This window comes from Salvelinus sp. IW2-2015, linkage group LG3 (assembly GCF_002910315.2).
Source record: "Salvelinus sp. IW2-2015 linkage group LG3, ASM291031v2, whole genome shotgun sequence".
Taxonomy (NCBI): domain Eukaryota; kingdom Metazoa; phylum Chordata; class Actinopteri; order Salmoniformes; family Salmonidae; genus Salvelinus; species Salvelinus sp. IW2-2015.
Genome location: NC_036840.1, coordinates 28,664,068 through 28,687,443, shown reverse-complemented (window position 1 = coordinate 28,687,443; position 23,376 = coordinate 28,664,068). Strand labels below are relative to the sequence as shown.

At 42.6% G+C, this 23,376-nt stretch overlaps 1 protein-coding gene across 19 annotated transcripts in view; it reads right to left on the bottom strand.

Moving 5' to 3' along the window:
• The window catches only part of LOC111954133 (receptor-type tyrosine-protein phosphatase delta), a 612,441-nt gene that overhangs the window by 6,657 nt on the left and 582,408 nt on the right, over window positions 1–23,376 (bottom strand). For all 19 annotated transcript variants that reach the window (XM_070435959.1, XM_070435960.1, XM_070435968.1 and 16 more), the window contains 3 exons: window positions 19,762–19,937; window positions 14,427–14,546; window positions 13,965–14,119 (listed from right to left, as the gene is read on the bottom strand). In XM_070435959.1, coding sequence (XP_070292060.1) covers window positions 13,965–14,119; window positions 14,427–14,546; window positions 19,762–19,937 — 451 coding nt within the window. The remainder of the gene's footprint in view (window positions 1–13,964; window positions 14,120–14,426; window positions 14,547–19,761; window positions 19,938–23,376) is intronic.

Below are 23,376 nucleotides of genomic sequence, written 5' to 3'. Positions count from 1 at the left end.
GTGCTGACCATTTTGACTTTGAGTATAATCAAATCTGAAGTGGTGCTGCAGTTGTCTGGACATGCCCAGATTCACAAAACACTTAAACAAAAAACTTAAGAAGCTTCATTAAAAAAAGAAGCTCATAAGTGCAATTCCTCAAAAATATCTTAAGATTTCACATTTTTCTTATGAACTTCTCAAATATCTTCTTACGAACTTCTAGATGATTGTCGCTAGGCAACCGATCTAGATAGCTATATTGCTAGCAATGACAATCATGCCCGCACATTTCTTACTGAGATGACAGTTCGAAAATATGTTTTTGGGTTTAAAACAATCACTACTGAAACTTTCAGATGTGAGTGAATGAAACATGTTCAATTGTTTTCATTAGCTTAGGGTTTAGGGTTTAGCTAGAGTGCCTTCAGAAAGTATTCACAAACCTTAACTTTTTCCACAGGTTGCTGTGTCACTGGCATACACATAATATCCCATAACGTCAAAGTGGAATAATGTTTTTAGAAATTTTTACAAATTAATTAAAAATGAAAAGCTGAAATGTCTTGAGTCAATAAGTATTCAACCCCTTACTTATGGCAAGCCTAAATAAGTTCAGGACCAAAAATTGACTTAACAAGTCACACAATAAGTTGCATGGACGTATACAATTATATGTAAGGTCCCCCAGTCGAGCAGTGAACTTCAAACACAGATTCAAAGACCAGGGAGGTTTTCCAATGCCTTGCAAAGAAGGGCACCGACCGAGTAGATAAAAAATTAAATTAAAAAAGCATACTTTGAACATCCAGTTGAGCATGGTGAAGTTACAAATTGGATGCTGTATCAATACAGCCAGTCACTACAAAGATACAAACGTCCTTCCTACCTCAGTTGCCAGAGAGGAAGGACACCGCTCAAGGATTTCACCATGAGGCCCATGGTGACTTTAAAACAGTGACAGAGTTTAATGGCTGTGATAGGAGAAAACGGAGGATGGATCAACAACATTGTTGTTACTCCACAAAACTAACTTAAATGACAGAGTGAAAAGAAGGAAGCCTGTATATAATACAAATATTCCAAAACATGCATCCCGTTTCCAATAAGGCACAAAAGTAAAACTGCAAAACATTTGGCAAAGAAATTAACTTTATGTCCTGAATACAAAGCATTATGTTTGGGGTAAATTCTTTTTTCAAAGAATAATGTGCAAATGTTGTACAATCCGGGTGAACAAATCTTAGAGACTTACCCAGAAAGACTGTAATCGCTGCCAAAGGTGATTCTAACTTGTATTGACTCATGTGGTTGAATACTTATCTATTCAAGATAACATTATTAGTGATTTATTTTCATAGATTTTTTACAAATTTTCTTCCACTTTGACAGAGTATTTTGTGTAGATCGTTAACAACAAATTACAATTAAATCCATTTGAATTACACCTTGTAACACAACAAAATGTGTAAAAAGTCAAGGGGTGTAAATATTTTTCAGAAGGCACTGTATCTTGGAATTAAGAACATTTCCAAGAAGAAATCCAATAACAATATTTTTGAAAGTCAAATTTCTTAGTAAGAAACATAGGAAAAAAACGTAAGAACATTTCCAAAAACTTTATTGAAGAATAGTAATTTTTCGTACGTTTTGTGAATCCGGGCTAGTCTGCAGTCTGCATTGTGGCTCTCTGCTGGCACTGCAATCACAGAGCATCCTCCACCTACAGTCCTCTCCAACCTGATCTGAGCTAATCACTATTTAATTAAATTTTACATTTCAATTTAACCTCTATCTGAAGTGTCAAAAAGCACAAACACACACACACACAGTCTTGTACAGCTAACCTTGTGGGGACACAAAATTCAGTCCCATACAAATCCAATTTTCCATAACCCCTAACCCTAACTTGAACCCATACTTTTACCCTAAACCTAACCTTAACCTTAACCCAAAAAACGAACCTTAACCCTAACCCTAGCTCCTAAACCTAAAACTAACCCTAGCTCCTAACCCTAACACTAATCCTAACCTTAACCCTAAACCCCCTAGAAATAGCATTTGACCTTGTGGGGACCAACAAAATGTCCTCAGTTGGTCAAATGTTTGTTTGTTTACTATTCATGTGGGGACTTCACACACACACGCAAAATCACACACAAGGCACAAAAACATGGCACACACACAAATCACACACAAGGCACACAAACATGGCACACACACAAATCACAAACATGGCACAAATACACAAACATGGCTCTCACACACACACAAACATGGTGCACACACACACACACACATGGCACACACAAAACACACAAACATCACAAACATGGCACACACACCCATACAAACAAATGCGCTTCACTTTTTTCACTGTGTCACTGAGATGCGGGTAAATTTGCCGGGTATCTTTGTAAGAGAGTAGAGCAGCTGACTTCAATTACTGCCATTAGCTTAGCGCAATGTGTTAAAAGCACCTAATGGCTTTCAAGAAGGCACTGAAAAGCAGGCCTCTTCATTAAGAATCCCATCGGCACATTGTCACATTAGAGCCAGAAAAAAATGTCAAAGGAAAAGAGGGAAAATGTGTCGCTAATGTTTCAGTTCTTTTCAGAATAGATAGCAGCATAAACTTAATGACAAGGACAGACAGCTGAGGATGTCTAATTTTCATATTATGCTATTTTTCTTTACCACGCCAAATACGTTTTGAACACAAACATTTTTGCCACTTCCCCGTCTTAACTTTCATAGTGAGGTTATTTTTTTGACAGTATTTATTTGATTTTCTTCACAATGGCATTGTTGAGGAGTATGAACTCCAGTCCCCCTGACAAGCTCTTGTGTCCCCCAGCCGAGCAATGACAAGACAGTCCTTGGCTGGCTGCTCTAAAGTAAATAGGTTATTCAACTCATTAAGTCGACATGGCTACGAGGTGCGAGCCACGCTCCCCTGCCTTTCTTCCCCTGATAGAGCATTTGTTTTTCATTCATACAAAGGGGAAAAAAGGGAGAAAAAAAAAATTCACGACTGAGTTAAGATAGTCTCCGGGGCCTAAGTCTGGTTAATGTGCCGTGGTGCAGCGGAGGCGGCATGGGAGAGAGAATTAAGACACATACGGGAGTCATTTGTCGCTGCAAAACATTATGTGCTTGCGTTTAAAATGGCCGACGTTCCCTGATTGATTTGGGGACGTGTTTTGACACAGGCTTTGTTGCGACTCTTAATTAAGGTACAGTTGAAGTCGGAAGTTTACATACACCTTAGCCAAATGCAATTAAACTCATTTTTTCACAATTCCTGACATTTAATCCTCGTAAAAATTCCCTGTCTTAGGTCAGTTAAGATCACCACTTTATTTTAAGAAAGTGAAATGTCAGAATAATAGTAGAGCGAATGATTTATTTCAGCTTTTATTTATTTCAGCACATTCCCAGTGGGTCAGAAGTTTACATACACTCAATTGGTATTTGGTAGCATTACCTTCAAATGATTTAACTGAGCCAGGTTTGTAGGCCTCCTTACTCGCACACGCTTTTTCAGTTCTGCCCACAAATTTTCTATAGGAGTGAGGTCAGGGCTTTATGAAGGCCACTCCAATACCTTGACTTTGTTGTCCTTAAGCTATTTGCCATAACTTTGGAAGTATGCTTGGGGTCATTGTCCATTTGGAAGACCCATTTGCGACCAAGTTTTAACTTCCTGACTGATGTCTTGAGATGTTGCTTCAAAATATCCACATAAATTTCCTTTCTCATGATGCCATCTATTTTGTGAAGTGCACCAGTCCCTCCTACAGCAAAGCACCCCCACAACATGATGCTGCCACCCCCGTGCTTCACGGTTGGGATGGTGTTCTTCGGCTTGCAAGCCTCCCCATTTTTCCTCCAAACATAACGATGGACATTATGGCCAAACAGTTCTATTTTTGTTTCAACAGACCAGAGGACATTTCTCCAAAAAGTATGATCTTTGTCCCCATGTGCAGTTGCAAACCGTAGTCTGGCAGGTTTGGAGCAGTTGCTTCTTCCTTGCTGAGCGGCCTTTCAGATTATGTCGATATAGGACTCGTTTTACTGTGGATATAGATACTTTGTACCTGCTTCCTCCAGCATCTTCACAAGGTCCTTTGCTGTTGTTCTGGGATTGATTTGCACTTTTCGCACCAAAGTACGTTCATCTCTAGGAGAAAGAACGCGTCTCCTTCCTGAGCGGTATGGCGGCTGCGTGGTCCCATGGTGTTTATACTTGCGTACTATTGTTTGTACAGATGAACGTGGTACCTTCAGGGGTTTGGAAATTGCTTCCAAGGATGAACCAGACTTGTGGAGGTCTACAATCTTTTTTTATGAGGTCTTGGCTGATTTCTTTGGATTTTCCCATGATGTCAAGCAAAGAGGCACTGAGTTTGAAGGTAGGCCTTGAAATACATCCACAGGTACACCTCCAATTGACTCAAATGATGTCAATTAGCCTATCAGAAGCTTTTAAAGCCATGACATATTTTCTGGAATTTTCCAAGCTGTTGAAAGGCACAGTCAATTTAGAGTATGTCAACTTCTGACCCACTGGAATTGTGATACAGTGAATTATAAGTGAAATAATCTGTCTGTAAACAATTGTTGGAAAAATTACTTGTGTCATGCACAAAGTAGATGTCCTAACCGACTTGGCAAAACTATAGTGTGTTAACAATACATTTGTGGAGTGGTTGAAGAACGAGTTCTAATGACTCCAACCAAAGTGTTTGTAAACTTCCAACTTCAACTGTAGTTACCAGAGGCTCACGGGTGTTGCTGAGCTTCTTGAGAAGAGATTGGTTTGTGTGTGTGTGTGTGTGTATCTGAAATATTGTGTGTGAAATGTTCTCAGGAATATTTGGGGATATGAATCACATCCAGGGTTTAAGGAGCAGCACGGCGGGGGGAGAAAACACGGCAAGCGCGAGACATTTTCTACCCCAGCCACAGCTGTTTCCAATCCTTCACCGCTTTACAGTCCAGTCCCAAACGCCGGAGAGTGATGACCTGTGAGCAAGCAAGTGACAGAGTGACAGCGTCGAGCCAGAAAGATGGGAAGGTGGAGGAAGAAGAGGAGGAGAAGGGAGGAGGGGTGACATAGCCACTTGGCTCGCCTCTTCCGTTATCGGTCGAGAGAGAGATAGAGAGAGAGATAGAGAGAGTGCGGGAGAGAGAGGTAGAGAGCAAGAGATTGAGAGGTTCTTTACGTTTGGCGGTTATAGGGGCTGGCTGGCCCTGATTCTGGACCTGTTTTCCACGTTCCCCCCAGCACTAACGACCTGTCTCTGGCTGCTCCGACAGGGGCGGCCAGCTGCTTTGGACGTCCGCATACATCAGCGGCAGGCTAAAGTGGTTTCAGGGTTTTTTCAGAGTGTGGGAAATGGGGGGATTGTACACTGTTAAAAACAGCTGTAACTGGACCCAGAGTAGATAAAGCCTGCACAACAGTAAAAGCAATTACATGTTTTATTGTCACCAAATCTAGTTCGGTCATGCAAACTCTCTAGCTTATGAAGGCGTATTAAGGCGACCACAGAAAGACTATGCAATTATCTTCACATTTACAGTTTGTATCAAAATGCTGCCCTTCTATTTAGCATGACTTTTAGCGTATCAGCACTAAATACAAGAGACTGTCTGAATGGCAAAGCAGTTGCATCAGAGGCACAATCATAGCAACACAGGATTCTATGTATAAAGGAAAATGTGTGTCTATTCACCCTTCTGCAGTAAGCTTACATTGTTCTCCACAACCTCAAAAGGAGACACTGGCTGTGTTCAAAATGGCATCCTATCCCCTACGGGCCCTTGTCAAAAGCAGTGCATTATAAAGCGCCATTTCAGACGCAGCCAATGACACATTTTTAACCCATCACGTGATGTCTGAGACACGACCGCAGTCTCGCTGCTCAAAGTGCCTCAAGGAGAATACTCCATTTCATTGTGCGATGATGCAGCAAGGTCAGACAGACAGACACAGACTTCCAACGGCCTTGCAGAAGACTAGACTTCTTTCCTTCAGACAAATGTTTACTCCTTCCTCCTCTTCATTTGAGACACCACTCTAACATGAACTTTGAACTACTGTCGGTGCTGATAGACTAGACCAGTGGTCACCAACCCTTTTGTGAGTCAAGATCACTTTCTGACTCAAAATACGAGCCCGAGATCTACCACTCAGATTTTATTTTTTACTTGACTTAAAAAAACGGAACCTAAGCCTCTGCAACATTACCCTATTAAAAACAGTACTTAAGCAATGAGGTTTGTTTAGTAGGTTATATGCCCAATACATTATCACCGCATATTATGTTTGCTTGAATTGCCCTCTGTTCGGGCCATTTAAAAAATATATATTCAAAAATTTGAGGTAGACTATATGATCACACTAGTAATAGATCAGTTTTTATATTACATGCGAGGCACAGCAGAGTGAGAATACATTAAAATAATTTGCTTTTCATTTTTATTTTACTGGATTGATGGTGCCTGCATCTGATGGTCAGTCAGCGGAGGGAGAGAGCAGCAATCTGAGGGTATGCCTCTCAACAGCTCTCCACCCTCTGCTGAAACTGACCAAAAAGGGACACCATGTTCAAGTTGATAGTGAAACTCAAGTAACACCGCATTATTCCTGCCTCATGCAGAAATTCATGTTGTTGAACAGTGAAAGTGAAATATTCCTCGATATTAAAAAAGACCCAAGCCGCTAATAACAACAGTGCAAGCCTATCGATACAGTTTCCTAATCATTCATTACAGCAGCAGTGCTGGTTGTAGCACCAGTAGACGTAGGAAGAAGGTGCATTTTATGGCGTATAAATGTGTTGAATAAAAACTGTTGACAGTGTTGAGTAAGACATTTTTGGTCACCCTAGTCATGTTTTATTTTATTTTATTTTTTAAATCTCACAGTATTAACTTTTCTTTAACTTTCCTTTACGCATGCTACGTTACTGCAGACACGGTAACCTAAGCCATCCGATTGGCCAGCGTCAGGCCAGGCCTATAGTGCACTTGATTTGCTCTCCGGGCCTGCCGGAACACTTCGCCTAACCGGCGCGCAGGACAGCTGAATCAAGTGCACCTACCATCAACAGAGCGAGCCGAATAAATACAAATATGAACGCAAGGCTTTATTGTTCTGTTTTTTTACAGAAATGTTTGACGATCGACTAGGAATGCCTTGGAGATCGACCTGTTGGACTAGACGTGGTAGACATTCATATACAGTGGGGAGAACAAGTATTTGGTACACTGCCGATTTTGCAGGTTTTCCTACTTACAAAGCATGTAGAGGTCTGTAATTTTTATCATAGGTACACTTCAACTATGAGAGACGGAATCTAAAACAAAAAAATCCCCAGAAAATCACATTGTATGATTTTTAAGTAATTAATTTGCATTTTATTGCATGACATAAGTATTTGATACATCAGAAAAGCAGAACTTAATATTTGGTACAGAAACCTTTGTTTGCAATTACAGAGATCATACGTTTCCTGTAGTTCTTGACTAGGTTTGCACACACTGCAGCAGGGATTTTGGCCCACTCTCCCTACAGATCTTCTCCAGATCCTTCAGTTTCGGGGCTGTCGCTGGGCAATACGGACTTTCAGCTCCCTCCAAAGATTTTCTATTGGGTTCAGGTCTGGAGACTGGCTAGGCCACTCCAGGACCTTGAGATGCTTCTTACGGAGCCACTCCTTAGTTGCCATGCTGTGTGCTTCGTGTCGTTGTCATGCTGGAAGACCCAGCCACGACCCATCTTCAATGCTCTTACTGAGGGAAGGAGGTTGTTGGCCAAGATCTCGCGATACATGGCCCCATCCATCCTCCCCTCAATACGGTGCAGTCGTCCTGTCCCCTTTGCAGAAAAGCATCCCCAAAGAATGATGTTTCCACCTCCATGCTTCACGGTTGGGATGGTGTTCTTGGGGTTGTACTCATACTTCTTCTTCCTCCAAACACGGCGAGTGGAGTTAGACCAAAAAGCTATATTTTTGTCTCATCAGACCACATGACCTTCTCCCATTCCTCCTCTGGATCATCCAGATGGTCATTGGCAAACTTCAGACGGGCCTGGACATGCACTGGCTTAAGCAGGGGGACCTTGCGTGCGCTGCAGGATTTTAATCCATGACGGCGTAGTGTGTTACTAATGGTTTTCTTTGAGACTGTGGTCCCAGCTCTCTTCAGGTCATTGACCAGGTCCTGCCGTGTAGTTCTGGGCTGATCCCTCACCTTCCTCATGATCATTGATGCCCCACGAGGTGAAATCTTGCATGGAGCCCCAGACCGAGAGATGATTGCCGTCATCTTGAACTTCTTTCCATTTTCTAATAATTGCGCCAACAGTTGTTTCCTTCTCACAAGCTGCTGCCTATTGTCCTGTAGCCCATCCCCAGCCTTGTGCAGGTCTACAATTTTATCCCTGATGTCCTTACACAGCTCTCTGGTCTTGGCCATTGTGGAGAGGTTGGAATCTGTTTGATTGAGTGGTACAGGTGTCTTTTATACAGGTAACGAGTTCAAACAGGTGCAGTTAATACAAGGTAATGAGTGGAGAACAGAGGTCTTCTTAAAGAAAAACTAACAGGTCTGTGAGAGCCGGAATTCTTACTGGTTGGTAGGTGATCAAATACTTATGTCATGCAATAAAATGCAAATTAATTATTTAAAAATCATACAATGTGATTTTCTGGATTTTTGTTTTAGATTCCGTCTCTCACAGTTGAAGTGTACCTATGATAAAAATGACAGACCTCTACATGCTTTGTAAGTAGGAAAACCTGCAAAATCGGCAGTGTATCAAATACTTGTTCTCCTCACTGTATAGAGTATGAATCAAACAACCTCCAAAGAGTATGTCTGATGCATGAGAAACATTCATTCTCATTCTTAATGGAAAAATCAACCCAAAATCACTCATTCCTTTCATTTACAGTGTTAAATAACACTAATATGTGAGAACAATATTTTTTGTGAACAAATGTTTAATTTTGGCATTATAGTAGCAATATGGAAAATCATTGTGGAAATCTGTTGCAGCTCAAGTCGACTACAAAATCCGCAATGCTCTCTCTATGGGCTGGCTGCTGGCTAGCTAGCTAGCAAACGTAGCTACACACGATATTAACAAAGACAATATCAGCATGTAACGTAGCTAGTTAGCTGTAAAATCACCTAAAAAACTGCACTAAGGAATCTTCAATCTCACCATGTTCAATCTGCAGATCGATGTGCCTCACAGAGTGGAGTCTAACATTCGCAACGGCAGATATACTTTTGAGGAGATGAGAAACGCTGCCCATGCTACGGCAATTGGCCGTGCGGTGCTATCTGGGCGATTCTGGAACAAGGAGCGCTCTCCTTCAATGAGTGAATGGGAGTCTATTGGGCACTAGCTCAAAAACCCAACATTAGCACAAATTTCGTCAACAAGAAGTACAACATTTTACAAATATTTTCCAAGATGTGAGATAATTAATTAGCTATTTGTAGTTTCGTATATCTTTGGAATCGTGACATTACATACTTATGAGGAAAATTGGCACCTTTCTTGCTATATACACTGACTTCGAAGAAAGGATTGCGTGACAATTAGCTTAGCAACCGTGTGACGTAGCATGACAAAGTGAACGCGACAATTTGCTGGGTGGGGCGTTATATGTTCCTTCATTCATTGGATTCCTATCCCCTTTCTATAATATCTCTGGCAACGGCACCATGCAATGCACCCCTCCATTAAATTACACATTTCTCAAGGTAGAAATATCACAAAAATAAGATCAATGGCTCATTCGATAGAAGACATCCTACAAAGTTATGACATAGGCCAGTACTGAAATGTGACATGTATGATAGACATTTTGCGATCTAAAAGTCGTATTCCCACTTTCAGTGTAGTGAGAGCAACTTTATCACAGTTCTACGTCAATAACCGGCCAGATTTCTGCCTGCTTGAACGCCAATAACTTAGATACACATGAAAACATGAAATGACCCAGGGAATCGATAGAACATCAGTCAGTGATGCACAGAAACAATATAACATTCAAAATGGGTGAACCTTTCCTTTAGGGATCTGCCCCCTTTTTTTAAATGTTCGCCTAAAATTACATTACCCAAATCTAACTGCCTGTAGCTCAGGCCTTGAAGCAAGGATATGCATATTCTTGCTACCATTTGAAAGGAAACACTTTGCAGTTTGTGGAAATTTGATAGGAATGTAGGAGAATATAACACAATAGATCTGGTAAAAGATAATACAAAGTGGGAAAAAACTTTATTTTGTATTATTTTTTGCACCATCATCTTTGAAATGCAAGGGAAAGGCCATAATGTATTATTCCAGCACAGGTGCAATTTAGATTTTGGCCACTAGATGGCATCAGTGTATGTGCAAAGTTTTAGACTGATCCAATGAACCATTGAATTTCTGTTCAAAAGTTTGTATCAAGACTGCCCAAATGTGCCTAATTTGTTTATTAATAACTTTTCATGTTCAAAATTGTGCCCTCTCCTCAAATAATAGCATGGTATTATGTCACTGTAATAGCTACTGTAAATTTGGCAGTGCAGTTAGATGAACAAGAATTTAAGCTTTCTGCCAATATCAGATATGTCTATGTCCTGGGAAACCCAGAATTAAACACGTGGTGCTTATTAATCTGTTGTGACCTCTCCCTGTGCGCACATGATGCCTCAACGGCCCCAGTTCCAATAGGAGCACAACGGTCCTCGACCCTGTGGGTTACCAAGAAAAGCATCGAACTGTTGAGACACAGAACCTATTTTACTACTCCGTGGGGGTGGACCCCCCCCCCAAACACCCACACACACAAGAAACAATGACCTCACCCTATGAGAGGGAGAAAGAGAGAGAGAAACAAAGACAGACATATAGGAGAGAGAGAAAAGAGGTATGCCGAGAGAGAGAGAGAGAGAGAGAGAGAAGAAGAAGGGAAAAGGGAAGGAAAGAGAAGAAGGGAAAAGGGAAGGAAAGAGAAGAAGGGAAAAGGGAAGGAAAGAGAAGAAGGAAAGAGAAGAAGGGATGGAAAGAGAAGAAGGGAAGGAAAGAGAGAGAAGGGAAAATGGAAGGAAAGAGAGAGAAGGGAAAAGAGAGAGTTCTTCAGTGGGAACACATGGATGTACTTGTAATAATATCCTTCTTCACTGCTCCTTGGGGGGAATGTTCTGCACGTGCAACATTAAGCATTCTGTTGAAATATAGGGACAGGTTACTCTGATCCTGTGTTGTAGGACATTACAATTTCTCTGACGCTTTATTGAAGGTTGGCAACAGAACTTGAGATGTTATCGAACAAATACCTAACAACCTTCAGACTGTAAACTGAGCAACCTCACATTAGTCAATCATTTGACTAAAGAACTTGGCCATAAAGTGAACTTTTAACACACTGTGATGGCAATGGGTATATCATACAGTGAGATGTCCTACAACATCAAATTGAATAAATTGTAATATAATGATAATCCAACTGAATTATTTTGTCTCTTTATCACTCATTATCAAAAACAAATTCAACTCAAACCCCTAATGCTCCTAATTGCCATACACTAACAGTGAAGTCTTCAACAAAAGGCGGCCATTTTCAATTAATAAAAGACGCAAAGCACAAGCCAATGTTAAAAACAGAACACCAACCACTTAACCTCATCTCATTGACAACGATGTCACGTTTTCACAAGGCAAGTCCCGTTGAAGCCTGGGTAAATTGGCGTCTCTTTCTCGGGGCGTGACGACAAAGCAACTAAATCGATTGCAGGTCTTGAGACACGGTCCACTTTGGTCAGACTTTAATTCTGCTCCTTCTACTCCAAAGGCCATTACAGATGAAACGATTGTTTGTGTGTTGTGTGTGTTTGTCAAATGAATTCTGTTCCCTCGACTCTAGGGGCCATTACAGATGAAACGATTGTTTGTGTGTTGTGTGTGTTTGTCAAATGAATTCTGTTCCCTCGACTCTAGGGGTCATTACAGATCAAATGATTGTACGTGTGTTTTGTGTACGTTTTTGTGTGTCGATGCATGTTTGAGAGAAAGTCTCTAGGGAAAATATTTTAAACAAACCATCAAAAGAAATGACACTCATGGTACACGTGTTTGTGTTGTGTGAAAACTATACATGTTTCTATGGGATTGGGTCACACCCACACCACACTGACTATGACTCTCTCTTTGGTCAGTCTGAGTCTGTTGCAATACTGACTTCTTACAGGGAGAAGGGTAAAAGGCCTGTTGGTTTGCTAGCAATAGCCTGACCAGCTAATTTACGAAAAGCTCAGAGGTCTGTACAATACAGTTAATTATACACCACAAAACAATCAACGGCTTTTGTTTAGACTTGCAAATGGTCTGTCAACATCAACATCCTAGCAAGATAGAGGACATGATGGACCAGCCATCTCTTAAACTCTCTATGCTCCCGAGTGGCGCAGCGGTCTGAGTGGCGCAGCGTCTGTATCACAACCGTCTGTGATTGGGAGTCCCATAGGGTGGCGCACAATTGGCCCAGCGTCGTCCGGGTTTGGCCGGTGTAGGCCGTCATTGTAAATAAGAATTTGTTCTTAACTGACTTGCCTAGTTAAATAAAGGTTAAAATATATATATATATCCTAAAATATAAGGGTGTGTGTCCCAATAATATCTATTTTATTTTGAAGTGTGCACTCGTTTACTACTTCACACAAACTTAAAAGCAGTGGATTGGTGGCTAGTGGGAGGTATTTTTTAAATTAGGGGGGAAAATCATATTTTCAAAATGGTGGTCTGACAAAGCATTGGGGGATCTGGGAGACACTGCGAGACACTTCCATAAGGATTTGAAGCTCTGCACTCTCTTTATCTGATGCAGTGGCAAGGAATTAAAAGCCCCATCTGCAGAGTGACATTAATTCCTGCATTCTGCTTCGCCATAAAAAAAAGTTGGGATTTTTCAATTTATAATGATTCTGCGACTAGGTCTAATTAACTCCAGCATGTGGTCATTAAAATGATTTGGTAATCCCCTTTTTTTGTATTTTTTTCCCCGACATAAATTTGTATCTTCTCGCTCGCTCTATTTCAGTTCCATTTCCTATGTCCTCCTCTCTCTGCCTTTATCTATCTCTTGGTCTGTCTCTCTCTCTCTCTCACCCCGACACGCACACGCATTCACACACACTGCAGAGCCTCCTACAGTATAAATCCCCAGTCTGAGGAGATGCAGACAGCTGCATTCCCGACACTCTTTTTTGTCTGGAGTTTGGTCCTCCTTCTCATTCGGGGTGTGAAATAAGTGCTTTAGTGTTTTGTAATAACCCCAGGGATAAGCTGGATGCTCGTGGACCTCTGATGCCGGCATGTTAGTGTGGGGAGGACAGGTTTGTGTGTGTGTGTGTGTGTGTGTGTGTGTGTGTGTGTGTGTGTGTGTGTGTGTGTGTGTGTGTGTGTGTGTGTGTGTGTGTGTGTGTGTGTGTGTGTGTGTGTGTGTGTGTGGGTGTGTGTGTGTGTGTGTGTGTGTGTGTGTGTGTGTGTGTGTGTGTGTGTGTGTGTGTGTGTGTGTGTGTGTGTGTGTGTGTGTGTGTGTGTGTGTGGAGAAGGGATGTTTAAGTTTCGCCAAGGGCACTGACATCGGTAATTCTTACTCTGTTGTCGTAAATACCTTTAAATCAAGAAGAAAAAAGAAACATTGGGCAAAGCTAGAAGGAGGACTCCCTCTGGCTCTCAGTCGGTGATATGCAGCTCATGTCATCTAGTCCTGTCATTCCTCCTACCCTCCTCCTCTTTTTTTGCTCTCTCTTCCTTGCCTCTTTCTCTCTCCCTCTGTGTCTTGATCTACACCTGTGATTCAGTGAACAGCGCTTGAATGACGAGTAACCTTGTCTGAGACCAGAAGTCCTTAGCTCAGCAGGCTAACATAGCCTGTGATAGCAAAATCAGGAGCCTTGCTTACCTGCAATGTACCACCATCGGCCCTGCGTCTGGGGGGTTACAGGCTTTGACCCGTCTGAGGAAGGCCAGGAACGGAGTGGGGTGCTCGGGTACCCCGTGGTCCGGCCAGGCCGTGAACTGGAACTGTCTCACCTCTCTTTTCTCACTGGAGCCATTCTGATAGACAGAGGAAAAGTCTGTCAATAATACTTCAATGCCTTTAGTGGACAGGAGGTGTGGTCCAGTTTTTTAAAAGATTTTTATAACATCTCAAAGACGCTGCACCAATGATGTCAGGGGAATAGAGTAAAGCTACTGGCCCGTGGCTATGGTTCTCAGTTTAACTCAGTTTAATAGACTTTACTCTAGGAAATGGTTGGACTGTGTTAGTTCTCTGAGTTCTTGGTACAGACCGGAATTTGGTGTCTGACTTCCGGGTGAAATAAAGTTAACGGTTAAATTAATAATAAGAAATAAAACGTACTTTATAAAGTGCAAATGTCCTGACGCAGTATGTGGCCAGCTCCACCGTGTCCAACAGTGTCACCTGGATGAGGCCGTAGGTCTCCGTCCCTCTAGTGGGCCAGTACTGGTCACATTTCACCTGAAATGGAGAGAAAATAAGTGGTTTGGTCAAAACTTCGAACAACTCTGTCTCTAGCCAGGTTCCAACAAATAGAGGCATGATGCAACTACTTTGTTTGAAGTATGTCAAATAAACGATATCTTCTATATTTTCAGTGTACAAAAAGTTAAACTTAGAGGGCCTGTGCCCCCCTCAGTTTCAATGGGCAGGACTCCCCCTGCTACACATCCCTAACAACAGTATGACAAAGTTCTGATCTGATGTGATCTGATCCTCAATGCTCCATTTCTGTCCTCTAACTCTCTGAACGACTGTCTTGAGATAGAACTATACAGATCCTAATAGACATGACTGACGCATGCTCATCCAGCTTCATGAAGGAAAGTCAAGGCGAGGCAAAGAGCGGAGCGAGGCTGCTGAGTCTTTCCTACGCTGCTGTGCTGACTTGTGTGATTTCACAATGGAGGAGAACAGGCCCAGCTAAGACGTTCCACTCAAGCCCGACTGTGCTATTTATTAGCCTGACAGGTTCTATAATTACAATCTTAACTGCAGTTTTCCAATCACATTACAGGCAAACGTTTATTATGGTTATAGCATTTTTGTTGTCCAGCAAACAGGCAATAAAACACAACCTCCATTACAGTATTGTCGTTTCGCTGCAAAAGGGAAGCACGGTGAACTCAAAGAGTCTTCATGCAGATGCCTTACCTCATACACTATACTACCCTCATCTTACATACAGTGGAAGGTAATATACTGCTGCTGAAACTCAACTGAGAATAGATTATTTTTATTATCAGTGTATAATCAACAGAAAAGATGTCTCGAAACCCTCTTACGTGGTGCAGTAAGGATACACAATTTCAATCATCTAAAGATTATTTTTTTAAATTAAATATACATTTCCACAACTTTAGGAAAGTATTTGGGATGAGAACAACCAAGTAAAAAATACACTACATGACCAAAAGTATGTGGATACCTACCCGTCGAACATCTCATTCCAAAATCATTGGCATTAATATGGGGTTGGCCCCCCCCCTTTGCTGCTATAACAGCCTCCACTCTTCTAGGAAGGCTTTCCACTAGATGTTGGAACATTTCTGCGGGGACTTTCTTCCATTCACCCACAAGACCATTAGTGAGGTCGGGTTACTGATGTTGGGCGATTAGGCCTGCCATTGTATGCTGTAGCGTTAAGATTTCCCTTCACTGGAACTAAGAGGCCGAGCCTGAACCATAAAAAACAGCCCCAGACAATTATTCCTCCTCCACCAAACTTTACAGTTGGCACTATGCATAGGGCAGGTAGCGTTCTCCTGACATCTGCCAAACCCTGATTCTTCCGTCGGACTGCCAGATGGTGAAGTGTGATTCATCACTCCAGAGAACGCGTTTCCACTGCTTCAGACTCCAATGGCGGCGAGCTTTACACCACTCCAGACGATGCTTGGCATTGCGCATGGTGATCTTAGGCTTGTGTGTGGCTGCTCAGCCATGGAAACCCATTTCTTGAAGCTCCTGATGAACAGTTATTGTGCTTACGTTGCTTCCAGAGGCAGTTTGGAACTCGGTAGTGAGTGTTGCAACTGAGGACAGCACTTGGCGGTCGCATTCTGTCAGCTTGTGTGGCCTACCACTTCGCGGCTGAGCCGTTGTTGCTCCTAGACGTTTCCACTTCACAATAACAGCACTTACAGTTGACTGGGGCAGCTCTATCAGGGCAAAAAAATGTATGAACTGACTTGTTGGAAAGGTGGCATCCTATAACAGTGCCTTCAGTAAGACCATTCTACTGCCAATGCTTGTCTATGGAGACTGCATGGCTGTGTGATCCATTTTATACACCTGTCAGCAATGGGTGTGGCTGAAATAGACAAATCCACTAATTTGAAGGGATGTCCACAAACCTTTGTATACAGTGGGGAGAACAAGTATTTGATACACTGCCGATTTTGCAGATTTTCCTACTTAAAAAGCATGTAGAGGTCTGTAATTTTTATCATAGGTACACTTCAACTGTGAGAGACGGAATCTAAAACAAAAATCCAGAAAATCACATTGTATGATTTTTAAGTAATTAATTAGCATTTTATTGCATGACATAAGTATTTGATACATCAGAAAAGCAGAACTTAATATTTGGTACAGAATCCTTTGTTTGCAATTACAGAGATCATACGTTTCCTGTAGTTCTTGACCAGGTTTGCACACACTGCAGCAGGGATTTTGGCCCACTCCTCCATACAGACCTTCTCCAGATCCTTCAGGTTTCGGGGCTGTCGCTGGGCAATACGGACTTTCAGCTCCCTCCAAGATTTTCTATTGGGTTTAGGTCTGGAGACTGGCTAGGCCACTCCAGGACCTTGAGATACTTCTTACGGAGCCACTCCTTAGTTGCCCTGGCTGTGTGTTTCGGGTCGTTGTCATGCTGGAAGACCCAGCCACGACCCATCATCAATGCTCTTACTGAGGGAAGGAGGTTGTTGGCTAAGATCTCGCAATACATGGCCCCATCCATCCTCCCCTCAATACGGTGCAGTCGTCCTGTCCCCTTTGCAGAAAAGCATCCCACAAAGAATGATGTTTCCACCTCCATGCTTCACGGTTGGGATGGTGTTCTTGGGTTGTACTCATCCTTCTTCTTCCTCCAAACACGGCGAGTGGAGTTTAGACCAAAAAAGCTCTATTTTTGAATCATCAGACCACATGACCTTCTCCCATTCCTCCTCTGGATCATCCAGATGGTCATTGGCAAACTTCAGACGGGCCTGGACATGCGCCTGCTTGAGCAGGGGGACCTTGTGTGCGCTGCAGGATTTTAATCCATGACGGCGTAGTGTGTTACTATGGTTTTCTTTGAGACTGTGGTCCCAGCTCTCTTCAGGTCATTGACCAGGTCCTGCCGTGTAGTTCTGGGCTGATCCCTCACCTTCCTCATGATCATTGATGCCCCACGAGGTGAGATCTTGCATGGAGCCCCAGACCGAGGGTGATTGACCATCATCTTGAACTTCTTCTATTTTCTTCTATCTTCTAATAATTGCGCCAACAGTTGTTGCCTTCTCACAAGCTGCTTGCCTATTGTCCTGTAGCCCATCCCAGCCTTGTGCAGGTCTACAATTTTATCCCTGATGTCCTTACACCAGCTTCTCTGGTCTTGGCCATTGTGGAGAGGTTGGAGTCTGTTTGATTGAGTGTGTGGACAGGTGTCTTTTATACAGGTAACGAGTTCAAACAGGTGCAGTTAATACAGGTATTGAGTGGAGAACAGGAGGGCTTCTTAAAGAAAAACTAACAGGTCTGTGAGAAGCTGAATTCTTACTGGTTGGTAGGTGATCAAATACTTATGTCATGCAATAAAATGCAAATTAATTACTTAAAAATCATACAATGTGATTTTCTGGATTTTTGTTTTAGATTCCGTCTCTCACAGTTGAAGTGTACCTATGATAAAAATTACAGACCTCTACATGCTTTGTAAGTAGGAAAACCTGCAAAATCGGCAGTGTATCAAATACTTGTTCTCCCCACTGTATATAGTGTATGAGAACATCTGCTCCGAGTCAATGTCCATCCTTGGGATACGGGCAATATACCGAGAGAGATTCAGTTGTTTCGAACCAATCATCCAAAGGATGTTAGCTACACAATGAAGCATATTAAATAATCAAAATTATGTCAAACAAGCTGCTAAAGCTTGACAGAGTTCTATAAGGCAGCTTTTGTGTGTATTCACAACAGACAACTAGAACCAGACATCAAAACATGCTCTCGGGTCTACAATATAGGCTAGCGAATAGTGAAAGCAATCCACTCACGACATCTATTCATTGAGTTCTACCATGTAATACAGTGAAATGTCAGGTAGAACACATTGAATTGTTCTCCTTTTGAGAAACCTGAACAAGTTAATACAGATCTTTAGAGAAGGAATTGTGTGTAAGTAGCGACCTTGCAACTTGTGGAGACCATGCAGTCTTTGTTTCTTTGTGATTTCAAACATACATAAGAGACCTTGCAGTGTCAGACACAAGTGTGTCTTTTAACCTTGAAAGAGTAAAAAGTGCTGTGTGCTTGGTTCTTGTGCCGAGCGACTGACATTTTAGCATTAGCGACAAATTCAGCTATAGCTTAAAGGGGCAATCTGCCATTCAAACCTTCATTACAGTATTGTCGTTTAGCAGTTCAGACAATAACTAAGCGATCACCCCACAACTATTTTGGTAAATAGCTGAGGGATGGGGCTGTAACCACACATGTAACCACTCTCAAATTCATAGACAGAGCACTGACTATCCATAAAAAAATTATAGTTTTAACCATGTTTTTTAGGCTCTACAGTGTTTGTTTACAATTACATTGTTTACAAAGAAAGGATCAAAACCAGCTCATATTTTGTGTTCTGACGGGGTACGACTATTGAACTCAGCTAATGAGGCATGTGTTTGTTAAATTCTTCAACAATCAATGGGTATGTATTATTCATTTCAAAGTTTAATAAAAATGGATGTAGCAACTGCAGATTGTCCCTTTAAAGCAGTGCTGCTGGCTAGCCTAGTGGCCATGCGACTAACTACAATAACGGTATAGCAGCACTAATACTATAAAGAACAAAAGGAAAACTCATGTGGTGGCAAAGAAAGGAGTGAGTGACATCCATTGGCAACAGAATGCAAGATGTCTTGCCTTAGAATATAAATATTAGGGAATCTGAAGGAACATGACACAAAATACACAAAGAAATAGGAACACAGAATGAAAGGAAGAACGGGCAGGTCAAAGAAAATGGAGGAGCCATGAGTTAAGGTATAATGTAAAGCTTGGAAGTAAACAATGGAAAACAGGCACATTGAATTGTACCTATTTTGCATCTGACAAGTATATCTGGAATCTCTTAATTATTTTCCGGTATACTTGCTTTACAGACCATGTACACTGATATTAAAATGTAAACGCCTGAGGTAGAACATATAACAATGGCATAGTTACACATTTCAGTGCCTGACTTTTTCTAGTTTACAAATCCAATAATATGACATGTGTGCCATATATTGAAATTTGGAGAATTACTAAATGTTGTTTCTTCGACTGTGACTAATGTCAGGGTTGAGTAATGTGGATCTGTGCAATAGACCTAGACCTCTGCTAAAGACACATTCTACTCAGAGCATGACAATCAAATGAACAATAATGGATCCCATAGGGCTGATCCCAGATCTGTGCTTACCCTGGATCTCTCCTCCAGCTTGGTCATCATGACGATGTTGGCACTCCGCTGTTCCCAGATCATCCTCCAGAAGTCGCCAAACGTCTCAGGCAGCGAGCCCTGCGTGGCGATGTACGCATTCTGCTTCCTGTAGCCGTCAATGTAGTTGGAGTTGATGTAATCACTTCCAGGGATACCTTGGAAAGAGGAGGGAAAGGGATTAGAATGATGATGATCTCTGTGTGTGTGTGTGTGTGTGTGTGGTCTGTGTGTGGAGAGTGATTAACCTTGGTTGTACGACACACAGGGAAAACCCAATGAGTGACACAAAACAGTGGCTTTAGCTTCAGAGGGATCAATAATGTTAGTCCATCCACTAGCAGGTACTGTGAAAGGTGAAGTCCCACTATGGTAGTGCTTAGAGGTTTAGACCCCTGCTAGTCCGACTCAATACCTTCAGTTGTTTTGACAATAAACAACACTTAATCCTGACTGAGTTCTTTCAAACTAAAAGCACACAACTACAGGGTAAGTTTTTTTACTCAGGCACTACCCAGGCAAACAGTCTATACTGTGTTTTTCGTTTAAGCTTTGCCATTGTGTGCCTTTTATGTCATCTATCAACACAAAATGGCGGCCTACTTGTTGAATCACTGTGTCAATTGTTATCTTACTCTTGAATGTAACGATGATTCCAAAAAGAGCATTTCCGCTATCTACCGTGAACTTGAGAGATAGAGTTTGGCTTTGAAAAACGCCTTCTCCCCACCTCTCTCCTCAACCTCACGGAGAGAAAAACAAACAACAAAACCTCCTACTCTCCTCTTTTTTCACCGCTTGCTAAATGAAAGCGCCGTGGTCTTTTCCAATCCGGGAAGAGGAGAAGACGGAGCTGACAGTTAGTCAATGCTTCGGGACTGGCAGTTGAGGGCCCGGTGCACACATGGACTACGAAGATAAGTCTCATCTGCATGGGTGCCACGTTTCCACAGTCAACCCACCCACGCTCCAGCTCTCCTCCCTTCCCTTTTTCTCCCAGGTAACTTATTTAGTACAACCAAAAAAAAGAATGTGAGCTCATTCAAACCCCAACATTTCTTACTCTTCTTTTCTTTCTCTTCCTCCCTTCCTTTTCTCTCCTAAACCCTTTAGTACAGCCGTTGCCTGGCTGTATAGTTCCATGATGGACAAGGGATAAAGACAATTAAGCCCCCAGCTTTCAAAATGGAAGGGACGGGCAGGGAAAAAGAGACACTATCGTGATTTAATGAAAACAAGAGTGTCTGGACGCATATTTGCTAAATGGTTTCTCGGAAGACAGCTGAAGTGTCACTCATGATTTGTGGAGAACGCAACCATCTGCTTGCAACACTTTCAATATCGTTATCAAGAAAGAAACACAACTAATAATATGGCGCAGATATTAAAACTTGGCAAATGATCGAAGAATCACATACAAAATTGGCAGCTTGTCTTAAAACTGTCTGAAAGTGCCATGTGTGTTAGGAATTTTAATGGTTTTCCATTTATTTTGGTATTAATCCACACTGAAGTAACTTTTGGAAAAAGTTCTCTTTCAGAGTACTTGGTTGGCCTGTAACCCCAGGCAGGAGGTCATGAGTCCCTAAATGATGTGAGCTAGACCTTTAAAATGGTTAACATTCACAACGCCGCAGGGCCAGACGGATTACCAGGATGCGTACTCAGAGCATGAACTGACCAGCTGGCAAGTGTTTTCACTGACATTTTCAACCTCTCCCTGACCCAGTCTGTAATACCTACATATTTCAAGCAGACCACCATAGTCCCTGTGCCCAAAAAGTGCTCCCGAGTGGTACAGTGGTCCAAGACACTGCATCTCAGTGCAAGAGGCATCACTGCAGTATCTGGTTTGAATCCAGGCTGCATCACATCTGGCCGTGATTGGGAGTACCATAGGGCGGCGCACAATTGGCCCAGCATCGCCCGGGTTTGGCCGGGGTAGGTCGGCATTGTAAATAAGAATTTGTTCTTAACTGACTTGCCTAGTTAAATAAAGGTTCAATTAAATTAAAAAAATGCCAAGGTAACCTGTCTAAATGACTAATGACCTGTAGCACTCACATCTGTAGCCATGAAATGCTTTGAAAGGCTGGCCATGGCTCACATCAAACTCATCTTCATCACAGACATCCTGGCCTCACTCCAACAGATCCACAGATTACGCGATCTCTAATGCACTCCAGACTGCCCTTTCCCACTTGGACAAAAGGAACACATACGCACCATTGTGCCATCCAACCTCACCACTAAGCTAAGGATCCTGGGATTAAACACCCCCCTCTGCAACTGGATCCTGGACTTCCTGAAGGGTCGCCCCAAGGTGGTGAAGCTAGGCAACAACACATCTGCCATGCTGACCCTCAACACAGGGGCCCCTCAGGGGTGCGTGCATAGTCCCCTGCTGTACTCCCTGTTTACCCACGACTGTGTGGCTGCGCATGACTCCCACACCATCATTAAGTTTGCAGACGACATGACGGTGGTAGGAATGATCACCGACGACGATGAGACTGCCTACAGGGAGGTCAGAGATCTGGCAGTGTGGTGCCAGGATAACAACCTACGGTACATCACTGGGGACCAAGCTCACTGCCATCCAGGACCTCTATACCAGGCGGTGTCAGAGGAAGGCCCTAAAAATGGGTAAAGACTCCAGCCACCCAAGTCGCCAGCAAGCGGTAGCGATTCACCAAGTCTGTAACCAACAGGACCCTGAACAGCTTCTACCCTCAAGCTATAAACAGCTTCGACCCTCAAGCTGAACAGCTTCTACCCTCAAGTTAGGAAAGCAAAGAATGGCTTTTTCAAAAAGAAATGTGCATCCTGTAGCTCTAACTCCAAAAAGTTCTGGGACACTGGAAAGTCCATGGAGAATAAGAGCACCTCCTCCCAGCTGCCCACTGCACTGAGGCTAGGAAACACTGTCACCACCAATAAATACACAATAATCGAGAATTTCAATAAGCATTTCTCTATGGCTGGCCATGCTTTCCTCCTGGCTACCCCAACCCCGGCCAACAGCTCTGCACCCCCCGCAGCTACTTGCCCAAGCCTCCCCAGCTTCTCCTTCACCCAAACCCAGATAGCAGATGTTCTGAAAGACCCCTACAAATCAGCTGGGCTAGACAATCTGGACCCTCTCTCTCTAAAATTATCCGCCGCCATTGTTGCAACCCCTATTACCAGTCTGTTCAATCTCTCTTTCGTATTGTCCGAGATCCCTAAAGATTCAAAAGCTGCCGCGGTCATCCCCCTCTTCAAAGGGGGAGACACTCTAGACCCAAACTGTTACAGACCTATATCCATTCTGCCCTGCCTTTATAAAGTCTTTGAAAGCCAAGTTAATAAACAGATCACTGACCATTTAGAATCCCACTGTACCTTCTCCGCTATGCAATCCGGTTTCCGAGCTGGTCACGGGCGCACCTCAGCCACGCTCAAGGTACTAAACGATATCATAACCGCCATCGATAAAAGACAGTACTGTGGAGCCGTCTTCATCAACCTGGCCAAGGCTTTCGACTCTGTCAATCGCCACATTCTTATCGGCAGACTCAACAGCCTTGGTTTCTCAAATGACTTCCTCGCCTGGTT